This window comes from Neoarius graeffei, chromosome 2 (assembly GCF_027579695.1).
Source record: "Neoarius graeffei isolate fNeoGra1 chromosome 2, fNeoGra1.pri, whole genome shotgun sequence".
In the NCBI taxonomy this organism is placed as follows: Eukaryota; Metazoa; Chordata; class Actinopteri; order Siluriformes; family Ariidae; genus Neoarius; species Neoarius graeffei.
The window spans coordinates 34,222,590-34,240,009 of record NC_083570.1 but is presented as its reverse complement, the minus strand read 5'-3'; the positions used below and the strand labels follow the sequence as shown (position 1 = coordinate 34,240,009).

The following is a 17,420-nucleotide window of genomic DNA, read 5'->3' as shown; positions in this document are numbered from 1 at the left end:
CTCATTTAAACCAAAAAGTTATATTTTGGTCTCATCTGTCCACAAAACATTTTTCCAATAGCCTTCTAGCTTGTCCATGTGATCTTTAACAAACTGCAGATGAGCAGCAATGCTATTTTTGGAGAGCAGTGGCTTTCTCCTTGCAACCCTGCCATGCACACCATTGTTGTTTAGTGTTCTCTTGATGGTGGATTCATGAACATTAACATTACCCAATGTGAAAGAGGCCTTCAGTTGCTTAGAAGTTACCCTTGGGTACTTTGACCCCTCCCCGACTATTACATGCCTTGCTCTTGGAGTGATCTTTGTTGGTCGACCACTCCTGGGAAGGGTAACTATAGAGATCTTGCAGTCACGTGACCGGAAAGTACACAACCGCCATCGTGTCGGTCAAAAACACCGCTGAATACTGCTGCACTCGTGTACAGAATGGATCAATTTCAACCGACGGACTACATGGCTCATTTTTCTAATGAACAGATAACTAGATATATGTCTAAAATAAACGATCTACAGATTTGTGACCCTTATGGCTTTCCGGACGGAGTTTTCAAGACCGGATTTTGAACTGCCAGCGGAATACCCGGACGTGTATGATTACCTCATCAACTTTCCCTCACTGTTCAGTGGTGAAGCACTGCGTGCTTATAAATCTCTGGACAGTTTTCTTTACAGAAATTCAGGATTTGTCAGCGACTCAGATGTGGCATCTTGTAAGCAAGAAAATGATCCTCACTGGATGGGTAAGTCACTTAAGTATTGAGTATAGCACTGACCAGCCGATTATAGAATAAGGTAATTCTAAATCGTCCGTGTTGTTTACATGGATCTGGCGTTGGAGAGGTAGAGGCTTGGCAGTGGAGGTTTGAGTAGCTGTTTTCTGAGCTTAGTCAACAGGCCAGCTCTGCCTGTAGCCTCGCTTTTGCTTCGGCTCCTGGCGCTGCCTCCTTCGCTTTGCTTCCGATAACAATCCACGGAGACCCCGCTGGTCTCGCAATCTGGTCTCGTCCGGAATGTTTTTTTTTTTTTTTCTCGTCCGAAATGTTTTTTTTTTTTCTCGTCCAGAATGTTGTGCATGCGATGGAAATCGCTACAAACCGTCATTTTCTGCTGGAAACCAATGTCCAGTAAGTCCATACGGTTGTAGTGGATATTGAAGTCCGGTACAGATGAACAACACGCAAAAATACACACAAAAAACATAAAAACCGTGCACAGGTAGGGAGAGTTTGTAGCCGCAGCCGTTGTAGTAGAATTGTATATAGTAGGGTTTTCCAGAAGAAAAGGTAGAAGTAAAAGCAGAAGTAGAACCAGAAGTAGAAGTAGAAGGCGGAATATGGCGTTTGACCGACACGATGGCGTCTGTCACAATCTGGATCGGCTGTGACGTCACATGCAAGATCTCTATGGCCTTGAATTTCCTCCATTTGTACACAATCTGTCTGACTGTGGATTGGTGGAGTCCAAACTCCTTAGAAATAGTTTTGTAACCTTTTCCAGCCTGATGAGCATCAACAACGCTTTTTCTGAGGTCCTCAGAAATCTCTTTTGTTTGTGCCATGATACACTTCCACAAACATGTGTTGTGAAGATCAGACTTTGATAGATCCCTGTTCTTTAAATAAAACAGGGTGCCCACTCACACCTGATTGTCATCCCATTGATTGAAAACACCTGACTCTAATTTCACCTTCAAATTAACTGTTAATCCTAGAGGTTAACATACTTTTGTCACTCACAGATATGTAATATTGGATCATTTTCCTCAATAAATAAATGTCCAAGTATAATATTTTTGTCTCATTTGTTTAACTGGGTTCTCTTTATCTACTTTTAGGACTAGTGTGAAAATCTGATGATGTTTTAGGTCATATTTATGCAGAAATATAGAAAATTCTCAAGGGTTCACAAACTTTCAAGCACCACTGTACATCAGTGTGAGTGAGTTCATCCATCCATCCATCCATCCATTCCTCCATCTATTATTTATAGATGGTTTTCACATGACGTCACAGAGTCAGGGATTCCCTAGTGGCGGCCATCTTGTGGGTCAAGCTTACCGTACGGGTGACTGAGCACACATTGTAATGCGCGAGTACAAAGTCTTCAAAAGAACCCAAGCAGGCTATTTAAAGCTAGCAATGGTGCACACCTGTTGTATTCACGGCTGTCGTAATAGGTCAAATGATGAAGTCAAGCGGAGCTTTTATGGAATTCCCACTGTACGGGAGCATGAAGGCGAGCAAACAAAGAAACTCAGCATACAAAGGAGAAATCTATGGCTTGCGAGAATCAACCGCAAGGATTATCAGCCTTCCAAACACAGCAAAGTCTGCTCCGATCATTTTATAAGTGGTAAGTTGTTTAAATAAACAATCAATTGTGTTTAAGTTTGTTTTTGGAAACCAAAACATCATGTGAACAATCTCTGGAGAATGCCTAACTGGAACCGCTGAGTGTACGTTTACACTGTAATGTACACTTAATATCGCTGGTTTGTCACGTTTCTATTTGAAACTTGTCACTTCACTCATGCAAGGGTCATCTCATCTCATCTCATTATCTCTAGCCGCTTTATCCTTCTACAGGGTCGCAGGCAAGCTGGTGCCTATCCCAGCTGACTATGGGCGAAAGGCAGGGTACACCCTGGACAAGTCGCCAGGTCATCACAGGGCTGACACATAGACACAGACAACCATTCACACTCACATTCACACCTATGGTCAATTTAGAGTCACCAGTTAACCTAACCTGCATGTCTTTGGACTGCGGGGGAAACCAGAGCACCCGGAGGAAACCCACGTGGACACGGGGAGAACATGCAAACTCCACACAGAAAGGCCCTCGCCGGCCCCGGGGCCCGAACCCAGGACCTTCTTGCTGTGAGGCGACAGCGCTAACCACTACACCACCGTGCCGCCCTCACGCAAGGGTCATTTTTGAAAAACATTTTAGGTCTATTCTGTATGATTTGATTTGTGTTTGGGATACAAACAGCGCACCTTGGATGCCGCCTGAATCGCGCAGATCCGATTTTTTTTTTAGGGGGGTCGTTGGAGTGTCTGATTATAATTTCAAAGTAAATTCTGTATTAAAATTACTAAATAAGCAAATCTGTTACAGTCCATGAAACAGGAAGTATAAGGATGAGAAAAAAACAGTTTAAATCGGAAAGCTGCGCACATTTGCGCAGCCTGAGCGGTGTGCAGGACTGCACAAATGTGCGCAGCTTTCCAATTTAAACTGTTTTTTTTTCTCATCCTTATACTTCCTGTTTCATGGACTGTAATGGATTTGCTTATTTAGTAATTTTAATACAGAATTTACTTTGAAATTATAATCAGACACTCCAAGCCCCCCCTAAAAAAAAAATTCAGATCTGCGCGATTCAGGCGGCATCCGCCAAAAGGCGCGCTGTGAATATATAAAGTTGTATATATCAGACAGACTTTAAAGTTTGATGAAGTCAGTTTCAGGCTTTGGAGCAGTCTTTGGCAGTTTCAGGCTTTGGCAGCCCTGCACAGTCACTTGAAAATGCATCTTTGTCCACTTCATAGGGGTCAATTCCCCCAATCAAGGCCAGTTTGGCTGCATACCGTTGTCGTGAGATGTCGTCTAATGTATCTATATACTTCTGTTTGCTTGATTTTGCCGACATTGATCTTTATTTTAGAAAACTGACTATATAACTTCATAAATTCGTCCGAGATAACGTAGCCGGTAGTGGCGATGGTCCGTTTTGTTTGCCCCGCAAGATGGCGGCTGGGGGGCGTTCCCCGGAATGCTGTGACGTCAGTGAAAAATAGATAGTTTTCACTGATGTCACGGCATTCCGGGGAACGCCCCCCAGCCGCCATCCTGGGGGGCAAACAAAACGGACCATCACCACTACAGGCTACGCTATCTCGGATGAATTTATGAAGTTATATAGTCAGTTTTCTAAAATAAAGATCAATGTCGGCAAAATCAAGCAAACAGAAGTATATAGATACATTAGACGACATCTCACGACAATGGTATGCAGCCAAACTGGCCTTGATTGGGGGAATTGACCCTACGAAGTGGACAAAGATGCATTTTCAAGTGACTTTGCAGGGCTGCCAAAGCCTGAAACTGCCAAAGCCTGCTCCAAAGCCTGAAACTGACTTCATCAAACTTTAAAGTCTGTCTGATATATACAACTTTATATATTCACAGCGAGCCTTTTGGCGGATGCCGCCTGAATCACGCAAAACAACAACAAAAAAAAAAAGTTTAAATCGGGAAGCTGCGCACATCGCTCAGGCTGCACAAATGTGCGCAGCTTCCCGATTTAAACTGTTTTTTTCTCATCCTTATACTTCCTGTTTCATGGACTGTAACAGATTTGCTTATTTAGTAATTTTAATACAGAATTTACTTTGAAATTATAATCAGACACTCCAACGCCCCCCCTAAAAAAAAAAAAAGATCGGATCTGCGCGATTCAGGTGGCATCCGCCAAAAGGCGCGCTGTTTGCATCCCAAACACAAATCAAATCATACAGAATAGACCTAAAATGTTTTTCAAAAATGACCCTTGCGTGAGTGAAGTGACAAGTTTCAAATAGAAACGTGACAAACGAGCGATATTAAGTGTACATTACAATGTAAACGTACACTCAGCAGTTCCAGTTAGGCATCCTCCAGAGAGTGTTCACATGATGTTTTGGTTTCCAAAAACAAACTTAAACACAATTGATTGTTTATTTAAACAACTTACCACTTATACTGTAAAATGTTCGGAGCAGACTTTGCTGTGTTTGGAAGGCTGATAATCCTTGCGGTTGATTCTCGCAAGCCATAGATTTCTCCTTTGTATGCTGAGTTTGTTTGCTGCCTTAGGCTACATCCACACGACAACGGCAACGAGATGTTATTTAAAAAAATATCGCGTCCAAATGGGCAACGATCAGTAAAATATCAGGTCCATATGGCAACGCAACGCTTGCTGAAAACGATGCAATACACATGCCACACCTCTAGGGGCGCTGTAAGACGGTCTCTTCGGAGACACCAGAACAATAGAAGAAGTAAGGACGCATGCGCATAAACTATTATGCGCGAGACTTCATACTAGCCACAAAGTCAGGAAAATCTGTTCGTAAAATTACATTATAATGACCAAATACAATGAAAAGTATTTTTCCAGTCTCACCTGTGAAAGGTAATCCCATGTGATCTCGTTTGGACGGCAAACCTGTTGGTACAGTTAAACGCAGCTAATCTTTATTCTCCGCTTTGACCTATCCAATATGGCGGCGAGGATGACATATGATTCTACGTGGAAGGCGGCGTCTTTAATGGTCCGGAATAAATTGAATGCTACACGTTGATGTGTTAATTTGTTGTTTCTCACCTGTGAAAGGTAATCCCATGTGATCTCATTTGGACGGTAAACCTGTTGGTACAGTTAAATGCAGCACATGAATCTTTATTCTCCGCTTTGACCTATCCAATATGGCGGCGAGGATGACGTATGATTCTACGCGGAAGGCGGCGTCTTTAATGGTCCGGGATAAATTGAATGCTACACGTTGATGGATTAATTTGCTCTTCTACGCCCTTTTTGAGGAATGTATTGTCGGACTTAAACCAACATCTGAAGAGGTGAGATCGCTCCTTTTTTTCCCTATTTTTGCTGGCGGGATTGACTCTGCCCTAAGGGCAGAGTCTCTCTCTCTCTCTCTCTCTCTCTCACTTTGCACCATTACACAATAAATATTCACAGTGAAAATATTTTGTAAGCGCGTTTCATGAACCAAGCTATAGGATTTGTTGACAACTCGCATCGAGTTCGTTACACTTCTACCCGGCGTGAAGCACTCACAGTCATGTGGTTGTGACGTCATCGTAAACAAATCCGTTCTACTCATCCAGACGACTTCACAACGGCAACGTTGCCAGATCTTTGCACTCTGGAACCCGTTCTCAAAAAGATTGCGTTTTGGGAACCCAAAATGCCGGTGCCGTGTGGACGCCAGGCCTAAACGATAAGCAATTGTATCGGAGTCACCTGAATCCGTTGCCATGTGGACAGGGCCTTAGTGCTCCCGTACAGTGGGAATTCCATAAAAGCTCCGCTTGACTTCATCATCTGACCTATTACGACAGCCGTGAATACAACAGGTGTGCACCATTGCTAGCTTTAAATAGTAGTAATGTAACTATAAATGTAAATAATATATAAATGAATGTAACTTGCGCGCTACAATGTGTGCTCAGTGACCCGTACGGTAAGCTGGCCCTCCAAGATGGCCGCCACCAGGGAATCCCCGACTCTGTGACGTCATGTGAAAACTATCTATACCACTGATCTTACTAACAGTCACGAGTGAGCTGAAACCCATCCAAGCTGTTCTCGAGCAATCTATCACTTACAAGGCTAACTCAGAGACAAACAGTCTTTCACATTCACACCTATGGGCAATTTAGATCAGCCAGCTGACCTAATCTACATGTTTTTCATTGACTACGTTTACATGCACATCCAAATCGAGGTGCTGTCGGTAATCGAGCTGAAGGTCCCAGCAGGGTGCCAGAGAAATCCAATCCTACATGCACACAATGAAATTGGGCTATTGTGTGAGGTGCACTGTGCACCCGAGCCACAGATGGCGCAACACGCCCCATCGTGTTGGTACACTTCCGGTTGTCGTCATGAAGAAGAGCTATTCAAGAGTGTAAACAAAGTTATCAGTTCCGCGTTCTCCATTGCGCGTTTTTCTCCCGTCCATGAATTTTAATATATTCAACTCCTTAAGCTGAATGAGCATGAACTCTGTCTCCTCATTGCTCCAGAAGTGCACGTTTCTGCTTGCCTGTGGCAGTGGGGGCATGGTCAAGCGCCAGTCTGTGACAGGAGGGCGGAGCCAGGGAAGGTGAGTGGCAGAATCACTTCACCTGACGGTAATTAACCTGTGTTTGTGTGTCTTCCCAGTAACCGCGCCCTATTTAAGGAGGCAGAGGGAGAGCAGAGGGGACAGCTCATCCCGGGACTAGAACACAGCGCGCGCGCGTGCGTGCGTGTGTGTTTTTCTCTCAAGAATAAAAGTAGGCTGTTAAACTGAAAAGTCTGACAATAAAAAGCCTATTAGTACCAGAAGCTTTGTCCTGCCGTCCTTTGTGCTCCACCCACACTTCAGAGAGCTCTACATCGCCATTTTCTCTTCTTCGTTTGTTCCTCCTGACCTCTTCTGCTGCTCGCTACTACTGTTGTCATGCCGACCGAGGCTGTTGTGTTTCCCGCTTGTGGTCTCGTCACTTGTCACTTCCGGAAGTAGCTCGACAACTAGCTCAATAGGGTATACATGCACAAAGTAGCTCGGCAGAAATCGCATAAACTAGGTCGTGTAGCTCGATTCCGAGAAATCAAGTTCGGTTCAATTTCAGCCGAATTAAGGTGTATATATGGCATTTTGAACTTCGATTTCAGTCGAGCAACGGCAGAAATTCGATTCTCTCTATGTGCATGTAAATGTAGTGACTGTGGGAGGAAACCAGAGCACTCAGAGGAAACTCATGCAGGCATGAGGAGAACATGCAAACTCCACACAGAAAGGCCCCAGTCAACTGCCAAGTTTGAATCTAAAGCCTGCTTGCTATGAGGTGACAGTGCTAACCACTGTAACAGTGAGTCATCATTTTGTTTAATTCTTTTATTCAAGGGAAAAAAAACACTGCCATGATTTTTTCTTTAAAAAGTAGAGTACCCCAAATGAAAAATCAAGGTATTAACAAGGCCTTATCAACATTCAGTCATACCTTTAACATCCATTGTTTTGATCATACTAAATCACATTATTATTCGTACTATTGTGTTTTTATTTGCTATAGATGTTTTGCAGATTACATTTTATTATTTCTATAACTCATTGCACTAATAGAAAAACAAATAATATGGATATGAACATACTGATCATACGGTAGCATCATGGACCTGGGAATTATTTTTATGTGAAGGAGATGTGTGCAAACTCACTTGATGTCCAGTATCATAAATGGTTTGGCCTGATCACGGTCTTCCTCTGAGTCATAGAACAGGATCTTCTTGCTGCTCATTACCACATACTACAGTGCACAGATGACACATGCATAACGTATACTCAGAGAGATCGAGAAGATATAAATAAGTGCATGGTTAAGATGTCTATGAGTTGTTGTTTTACCTTCTTATCCCATCCAAACCTCTTGGTGTTCTTGCTTGGAAGAGACAGCCAGCCCTCTAGACTAACATCTGTAGTAAACAGGAAAAATGATGTGTTTATGAATCATAACAGGAAGCAGTGACAAAGAGTCTTAACTGACACTCAACTACAAATTGAGTTAGAAACACATCTCTAAATCTCCAGTTTATGGGATAAGATTTGTCCCAAATGTCATGATTGCTGGTCATGATATTCGATGTGAGAGCTCAATAAAGAAACTATTAAAATACACTGTATCACAAGTTTTCACTGATGGCATAATAAGAATGATGTGGCGCAAAGTATTTCAACTTAGTAAAGTCCTGTTAGGTTCATGCTATGTTTTTAACCAAACATGGTAAACAGAAATGTTGTTACACTTTTATTTAAACCAAAAAATACTAAACACACAGTTCTGTTTTCTGTCATTTTGAGCAAATTTTACTTTGACAGAACACTGTGACCTTACTCTATACATTTTTTTTCTGCTCCAAACGTGGGTTTTAGGGAAAAAGGACGATAGAGTAAATAATCCATGTTGTTTATATTCATTATGCTGGTGACTATTGTTAACATCCATCTTCTTAATCTATTAACGTGTTACAGATGCCATTTTCTGTGGGCCTGAAAAATATAAGCAAAAATGGAGATCAAATCTAAGTGGTGTTTCACTTTGTGTAATCACTTGCATGACTTATGATTCTACAGTCAGGGCTAGAAATAAATCAGCCTCAGCCTCATTTCTTTATAGTATACTGTGTGTTTTGTTTATAGCCATTTATGTCTGTTTTGGGTTGCATAGATATAAGGATATATAGTAAGGACTAGCTTACTGTGCAGTAAGGTTATCAAGTATTACTGTGCAGTAAGTTATCAAGTAAAAGCTAGTTAGCACTGCTAACATTGCATATATGTAACACAGCAGATTTTTTTTTAATTATCTACAATACTTTGACACAAATCTTTTCCCATACTAGTGGCTGTTAGTCAAGGTGACTGGACTTAATCACAATCTTAAAGACCTGTGGGGTATGTAAGCACACATGCACATCTCCATGCAGGGTCACCTGACGGCTCAAAGTTTGCTGGCCTCTCATAAGCCAAAGCCAGCTGAGGCTGACCCCTCTCTTCCTCATTGTCCTCTTCCTCAGACTCAGAAGGAAAGAGGGGGCAGATGAGACTTGGCCGGGTGTCGATACACACCTGCTTGGAGCTTCGCTGGTACGTGAATGACATGGACTCTGAGGTTTGTGTTTGTGTGATGCGTACTGCAGTGCGACCATGGGGACAGAGGAGGGGGTAGAGAAGGTTTCAGTTAAAAAAAAAGGAAGAAACAAGAAACACATCTCAATCACAGAGACAGTGTGGCAAGGCAGACAGTATAAGAGAAAGTAAGAGAAAGAAAGCTAGAGGGCAAAGAAGGTGAGAGAAAGGTGGAGGGACCTGTGAATCACAAGTCTTTCAAGTTGTAGGAAGTAACCCATTAAAACAAAAACCTTTTTGCCATATTTGCTCAGAATTTCACTATTTTTAACAGTAGTACATGAGACAGATAATCTGTGAAAAAATCAGGTTCTTCTGGCTCCACCTAGTGTTCCTAATGGCATTTACAAAAATCCACCTCAAGTGTCAATCATTGCTTATGCACATGCTATGGACATCCCCCTCCCCTGTGCATGCTCTCACTCCATGCTGTTTTCCTGGCCTCTTCAGTTGCCATGGTTGCTAGCCTGCATGTACAGCCACAGCAGCCTCCTCTGCAGGGAGGGGCTTTGGAGCTAGGGCTAGAGGGCAGTGGAGAGGGAGGGGGAGGGACCCAGAAGTTGTACTCTTTCATATTTTCAAGCTTGATCCACTCTTTTCTCAATCCTACCAACTTTTGCATTAAAGGTGCTATATAGAAGAACTTTAGTTTCAAACATTTAATAAAACATAAAATTATCAACAGAATGTGAAGAAATAATAGTTTTCATGTCATGTATCGTGCTGCAGGGACAGAGATATCTAAGTTAGCATGCTAATCAGCTAGCCCCAACCCATCTCTCTTATAATACCACTTTCTACCACTTTCTAATATTAATGACAGTGTTAATATGTTTGCTAAGTTAGCTGTTTGTTGATACACAGTTCAGACCAGTTAGAATAGTTGTATGCAGCGGTGCGAGAAGATATTGTCGGCAGGGGGTGCTGTGACGTGACCTGGGACATTTTTTTGAAGGGGGGGTCTGGGGGTCCTCCCCCAGAAAATTTTGTATTTCTTAGATGCAATTTCCTGCATTTTAACCAATCAGGCGTCCGAAATCCTTTTAAGCTTGCAACTGCAATATTTCGTTAAACTGCCTACTACTTATAGGCCTAATCCGTAAAAACGACGTTTTTTTTTTTTGAGTGATGACGGAAGAATCTGAAGCCTGTCTGTCAATGGCAATTCTCAGTTAACACGATTACGAAGGACAGGTTATTTTAGAAGCAGAAGCGCACAGCTGTGGTTTAACAGTCGCAGGTTTTACATCTGCTCTAGATAAATTGAAGGAGACGCGGATTCCACCCGATTACAGCCTTACATACCCAGATCCAGTCAAGCGAGTGTGCATTTCAAATACAGTAGTTAGTCACACACACGCACACACACACACACACACACACACACACACATGAAACAGAACAACACTCTCGCTGGAACAACACAAACACCATGGTTCTCTCAATCAACAGACTGAAATCCATGAACCCACTCATCCTACTACTATGGGTTAGTGACACTAACTTAGTGTTCTATTGCAAAAATCACTCATAAAAGTGATGCAGCGGTATTTCACACTTTCCATTAAGAAAAGTAAAAGTAAAACATGATGAGCATGGACACACCGTTTTAAACGAACATTTTTTAAGACTGTAGTTACATCTGAGTCAACTTCAAAGCACGATGCTAGCAACACCTGCACTTGTTCAAGGCATACCAAATAGGCTCAAATGAACACGACACAGCGGGCAAAATTAATAACCAAATGGCCTTACCTTAAAACGCTGTCTTGATCATATGACTTCTCGCAATTATTCCACTTAAATCCACACGGTTCTCTTCTGAGACATAGTAACTATTAAGTATCAACTAACTAACTAACTAACTAACTAACTAACTAACTAACTAACTAACTAACTAACTAACTAACACTCTTCTCTACAGACAGTCGACTCGTACTCGCTTCCTGTTGTAATTTCGCGCGCTGAAAAGCTGAACGTCAACGTCACGACAAAAAAAAATTCTGATGGTCCACTAGGCTACATATTAAGTTATAAGTTTTAATTAAATCCTTTTTTAAATAACTAAAATGTAGCCCTCATCATCCTACATCTAAAACATGACATATAAAATCAGCAGAGCCAAATGAAAACAAATAAATAAACAAATATATTTTCACGTGGGCGGCACGGTGGTGTAGTGGTTAGCGCTGTCGCCTCACAGCAAGAAGGTCCTGGGGTTCGAGCCCCACGTGGCCGGCGAGGGCCTTTCTGTGTGGAGTTTGCATGTTCTCCCCGTGTCCGCGTGGGTTTCCTCCGGGTGCTCCGGTTTCCCCCACAGTCCAAAGACATGCAGGTTAGGTTAACTGGTGACTCTAAATTGACCATAGGTGTGAATGTGAGTGTGAATGGTTGTCTGTGTCTATGTGTCAGCCCTGTGATGACCTGGCGACTTGTCCAGGGTGTACCCCGCCTTTCGCCCGTAGTCAGCTGGGATAGGCTCCAGCTTGCCTGCGACCCTGTAGAAGGATAAAGCGGCTAGAGATAATGAGATGAGATATTTTCACGTAAGTTTTGTTTTATGGTCATGTCAGTTTTGAGGGTCCACCACCAGGGGGTGCTGCCGCACCCCCCGCACCCCCGGTTCCCGCACCGGTGGTTGTATGTGACTAGTTCAATTAGTTTGTCCTTTAGCTAGCTACCAAACTGAGAATTTTATGAAACAAACAAACCAGGCATACTGGCCTTGTTTGGACAATTCAAAAAGGATCTTTAGTGCAACAAACAACACAAACCGTCCCGGAAAACCTTCCAAATAGTGTCAATATATGGTTTTGCTGTGGCTATTTTCTTGCTACCATGGTCTTGCTAAAACTGAGCTAAGCAAGTTATATTGTAAACTGTAGGAGGAAGATGGGGGAGGAGGGGCTGTTCATTTCCTTGTTTCTTATGATAGAAGTGGACATCCCAATATTCTGGTGATATGCTGTCCCCAATTTGTTTGGAGAGTGGAGTATGAATTTGACAGGGTTGTTCCATATAAAGCCTTTAATGTGTGTGTGTGTGTGTGTGTGTGTGTGTGTGTGTGTGTGTGTGTGTGTGTGGAGTATGAATTTGGCAGGTTTGTTACCTATAGAGTCTTTAATATCTGTATGTGTGTGTTCGTACCTGGGTAAGGCTCATCAGTGTCCTGCTCATTGCCCATACTGCTGATGCTAGTTGTGTCTAAGGAATGGATGCTAAGTGAAGTTAGCTGACTGCGCAGACGCTCAATATCACTGTCCTTACTGTCCAAAGCCATCTGTAGCTCCACACGCATCTGTGACTCATCCATTATCAACTACAAAAGGAAAACCAGTATGGATATGAATTGAAACTTCAACTGAACATACATACTGAACCATAGGAGATGAGGCCTTGGATAATATTTAATAATGTTACTTTATTTTAGTGCAGGTTGTTTCAGTTATTGTGAAGGTTTGCACATCAGAGCATGACTGACATAAATGTGTGTGATGTGATATATATATATATATATATATATATATATATATATATATATATATATACACCCACACACACACACACATAGCGCCTTGCAAAAGTATTCATCCCCCTTTGTGTTTGTCCTGTTTTGTCACATTTTGGGGGGGGGGGGGGGGGGGGGTGTAGCACAATTTGATTTACACAACATGCCTACAACTTTAAAGGTGAAAATTGTTGTTTTATTGTGACACAAACAATAATTAAGATGAAAAAAAACCCCAAACAAAACAGAAACCTGGAGTGTGCATAGCTATTCACCTCTCCCCAAAGTCAATACTTTGTCGAGCCACCTTTTGCTGCAATTACAGCTGCAAGTCTCTTTGGGTATGTCTCTATTAGCTTAGCACATCTAGCCACTGGGATTTTTGCCCATTCCTCAACGCAAAACTGCTCCAACTCCTTCAAGTTAGATGGGTTGTGTTGGTGTACAGAAATCTTCAAGTTATACCAAAGATTCTCAATTGGATTGAGGTCTGAGTTTTGATTAGGCCATTCCAAGACTTTTAAATGTTTCTCTTTAAACCACTCTAGTGTAACTTTAGCAGTATGTTTAGGGTGATTGTCCTGCTGGAACGTAAACCTTCATCCCAGTCTCAAACCTCTGGCTGACTCAAACAGGTTTTCCTCCAGAACTGTCCTGTGTTTAGTGCCATCCATCTTTCCTTCAGTCCTGACCAGCTTTCTTGTCCCTGCAGATGAAAAATATCCCAACAGCAGGATACTGCCACCACCATGCTTCACTGTAGGAATGGTGTTTTCAGGGTGTTGAGTTTGTGCCACACATTGGATTTCCCATGATTGCCAAAAAGATCAATTTTAGTCTCATTTTAGAATTTTCTTCCATGTGTTTGGGGAGTCTGCCACATGCTGTTGGGCAAACTCCAAATGTGTTTTCTTACTTTTTTTTTTCTGGTCACTCTTCCATAAAGCCCCACTATGTGGAGTGTACGGCTTAAAATGGTCCTATGGATAGATACTCCCATATCCGCTGTGGATCTTTGCAGCTCCTTCAGTGTTATCTTTGGTGTCTTTGTTGCATCTCTAATTAATGCCCTCCTTGCCCAGTCTGTGAGTTTTGGTGCGTGGCCTTCTCTTGTCAGGTTTGTAGTAGTGACATCTCATCTCATCATCTCTAGCTGCTTTATCCTGTTCTACAGGGTCGCAGGCAAGCTGGAGCCTATCCCAGCTGACTACGGGCGAGAGGCAGGGTACACCCTGGACAAGTTGCCAGGTCATCACAGGGCTGACACATAGACACAGACAACCATTCACACTCACATTCACACCTACGGTCAATTTAGAGTCACCAGTTAACCTAACCTGCATGTCTTTGAACTGTGGGGGAACCGGAGCACCCGGAGGAAACCCACGCGGACACGGGGAGAACATGCAAACTCTGCACAGAAAGGCCCTCGCCAGCCACGGGGCTCGAACCCGGACCTTCTTGCTGTGAGGTGACAGCGCTAACCACTACACCACCATGCCGCCTGTAGTAGTGGCATATTCTTTCCATTTTGCTATAATGGATTTAATAGTGCTCTGTGGGATGTTCAAAGTTTGGGATTTTTTTATAACCCAACCCTGTTCCACAATTCTTCACAACTTTGTCTCTGACCTGTTTTGAGTGCTCTTTGATTCTCATGTTGTTTGCTTAGTAGTGTTAGTCAGGGTTTTTCCAGAACAGGTTGATTTATGCAGACATCATGTGACAGATCATGTGACACTTTGATTGCACACAGGTGGATCTTAATCAACTAATTGTGAGACTTATGAACTGAATTGTTTGAACCAGCTCTTGTGAATACCTATGCACACTCCAGATTTCTGTTTTTCATCTTAATTATTGTTTGTGTCACAATAAAACAACAATTTGCATTTTTAAAGTTGTAGGCATGTTGTGTAAATCAAATGGTGCTACCCCCCAAAATCCATTTTAATTCCAGCTTGTAATGCCATAAAACAGGACAAACACAAAGGGGGATGAATACTTTTGCAAGACACTGTACATTCACAGTACTGCGCAGAAGTCTTAGGCACATGTCAAGAAATGCTGTAGACCAAAAATGGCTTAAAAATAATGAAATGAAATGTTTCAACATAAAAAACAGCAATAAGCCATAATAAATGAAACAGTCAATATTTGGTGTTAGATGACCCTTTGCTTAAAAAAAAATAGTAGTCTCAGATACAATTAGTGCAGTTTTATAAGGAAATGAGCTGTAGGTTTTACTGAGCATCTTACAGAACAAACCAGTGTTCTTCTGGACACTTTGTCACACTTGCTTCTTAATTTTGCAGCAAAACTCAGTACCCTTCATTATGTTTTCTTTTTTAATCTGAAAAGTGGTCTCTTATGTAATATGCTGGTCAGATTGATATTTTTTTTCTGTAACATTTAATTTTGTGCTGGATAACAAACGTTTGGAACTCTGAATTTTTTATCTTTTTTTTTTTACTGACTCTAATGCAGAAGTCATAAAATGGAACTCTATAACAAAGTTTGTATGAAAAAATAAGGTGCCTAAGACCTTTATACAGTACTGTATATTTGGGTTCAGAGACATTTTCACACTTACAGCCTGCATCTCACTGATCTCTTTCTGGTATTTGATGATGGTGCTGTTGAGCTTCTCTCGCTCAGAGCGCAGATCCAGCTGCAACTTCCTGTTTTCCTTCTCTTTCCTTCTCAGTGTGCTGTCATCTGCATGGTGAACACCACGCACCAAATCCCTCTTGTTCATTATCTCAGCTAGCTTGTTAACAGCCTAAACACAGGGAAGTAGAGCATTAAACATATTAGCATTACACATCACAATTCTTGACCAACATGTAACAGGAAAACACACAAATTCAAGCTCAGTAGAAATGCACCCAGGTGCTCCTGAGTATCACTATTGAGAGAGCTAAATTTGTATAATGAAATGTGTTTGAAATATCATGAAATTAAATATGAACCACAAGTGAAGTTCTAGCATTTTATATTCCGGCTTCTGGTTAAACATGAAAAGGGGAAAACAGCACACGATAGTAGGTATCTGATTACAAACTGACTTAATTAGGCTTATGTCCATTTCACTATGGCACATAGCTATTCAACAACATGATCAAAGCCTGACATTCATTCTGTGTGGAAATCACTTTTAGCTGACAATGTTTAGGTCAGCCCATAGTCAGCTGGGATAGGCTCCAGCTTGCCTGCGACCCTGTAGAACAGGATAAGCAGCTACAGATAATGGATGGATATGTTTAGGTCATCTACATGAAGACTGACTGTTCTTATCACCATTACATTACCTTACATTACATGGCATTTAGCAGACGCTCTTATCCAGAGCAACATACAATGAGTGCAAAAGTCAGGGACATGAAGTGCTGAACTTCGAGACAAGAAAGTTCTCATGCCGACTGAACAAGTGACAACAATACCTTGTGTAATTTGCTACTGAACTACCAATACTCAGACAGCCAAGGAAACAAACCAACCATATAAAGTACAGCTAAATAGAGAACTCAAAATGGCTAACACCAGGCTAGACAGTACACAGCCTGGGTTGGTCTAGACCAAAACTCAGTTATGCAGTGGGCAGGGAAGAAGGGGAGAGGTGCAGCCTGAAGAGATGAGTCTTCAGTCTGTGCTTGACGGTGGTCAGCAATTCTAACCTCGATGGGAAGGCCATTCCACCAATGGGGAACCAGGACATACAGCAGTCTAAGTTAGACAAGAGTGGAGAGCAGGAGGAGCCAGGCTGGCATGTAGGGGCAGATCAGACTCTGGATGTAAGCTGGCCCTAACCCCTTGAGAACCTGGTAAGCTAGCACCAAAGTCTTAAATTTGATGCAAGCTGCAATTGGAAGCCAGTGCAGGTCAGCAAGCAGAGGGGTGCCATGGGAAGAATGAGGGAAGTTGTAGATCAGGCAAGCTGCAGCATTTTGGAAGAGCTGCAGGGGTCTAATGGCAGAAGCTGGAAGTCCAGCAAGGAGAGAGTTGCAGTAGTCCAAGCAGGAGAGGATCAATGCTTGGACAAGGAGCTGAGTAGCGTAGGTGGTAAGAAAAAGGCAGATCTTTCGGAGGTTGTAGAGGAGGAATGTACACATCTGGGTCACTGCAGCGATGTTCACTGAGGAGGAGAGTTTGTCATCGAGCACAACCCCTAGGTTCTTCACACTGGGTGAAGGATACCTAGAGATGTCCCTCAGGGAGACGAGTGTCCAGGGGTGGAGAGGATGGAGCAGGAATGTAGATTACTTCTGTCTTACCTGGGTTGAGCTTCAAGTGATGATTGTCCATCCACCTCTGGAGATCATGCAGGGAAGCAGAGATGCAAGTGGAGATCTATATGTCAGAAGGAGGAAAAGAGAGAAACAGTTGTGCTATGTCATCAGTGTAGCAGTGGTAGGGTAGACCATGGCCAGAGATAATCGAGCCAA

The 17,420-nt window shown here is 42.4% G+C and overlaps 1 protein-coding gene across 3 annotated transcripts in view; it reads right to left on the bottom strand.

The window, feature by feature from the left end:
- The window catches only part of LOC132881548 (rho-associated protein kinase 2-like), a 240,113-nt gene that overhangs the window by 40,368 nt on the left and 182,325 nt on the right, over positions 1-17,420 (bottom strand). For 2 of the 3 annotated variants that reach the window (XM_060914115.1, XM_060914116.1), the window contains exons 25-29: positions 15,569-15,757; positions 12,615-12,786; positions 9,272-9,472; positions 8,187-8,254; positions 8,000-8,088 (exon numbers count right to left, since the gene is read on the bottom strand). In XM_060914115.1, coding sequence (XP_060770098.1) covers positions 8,000-8,088; positions 8,187-8,254; positions 9,272-9,472; positions 12,615-12,786; positions 15,569-15,757 — 719 coding nt within the window. The remainder of the gene's footprint in view (positions 1-7,999; positions 8,089-8,186; positions 8,255-9,271; positions 9,473-12,614; positions 12,787-15,568; positions 15,758-17,420) is intronic. The other variant, XM_060914117.1, reaches the window with a different exon arrangement.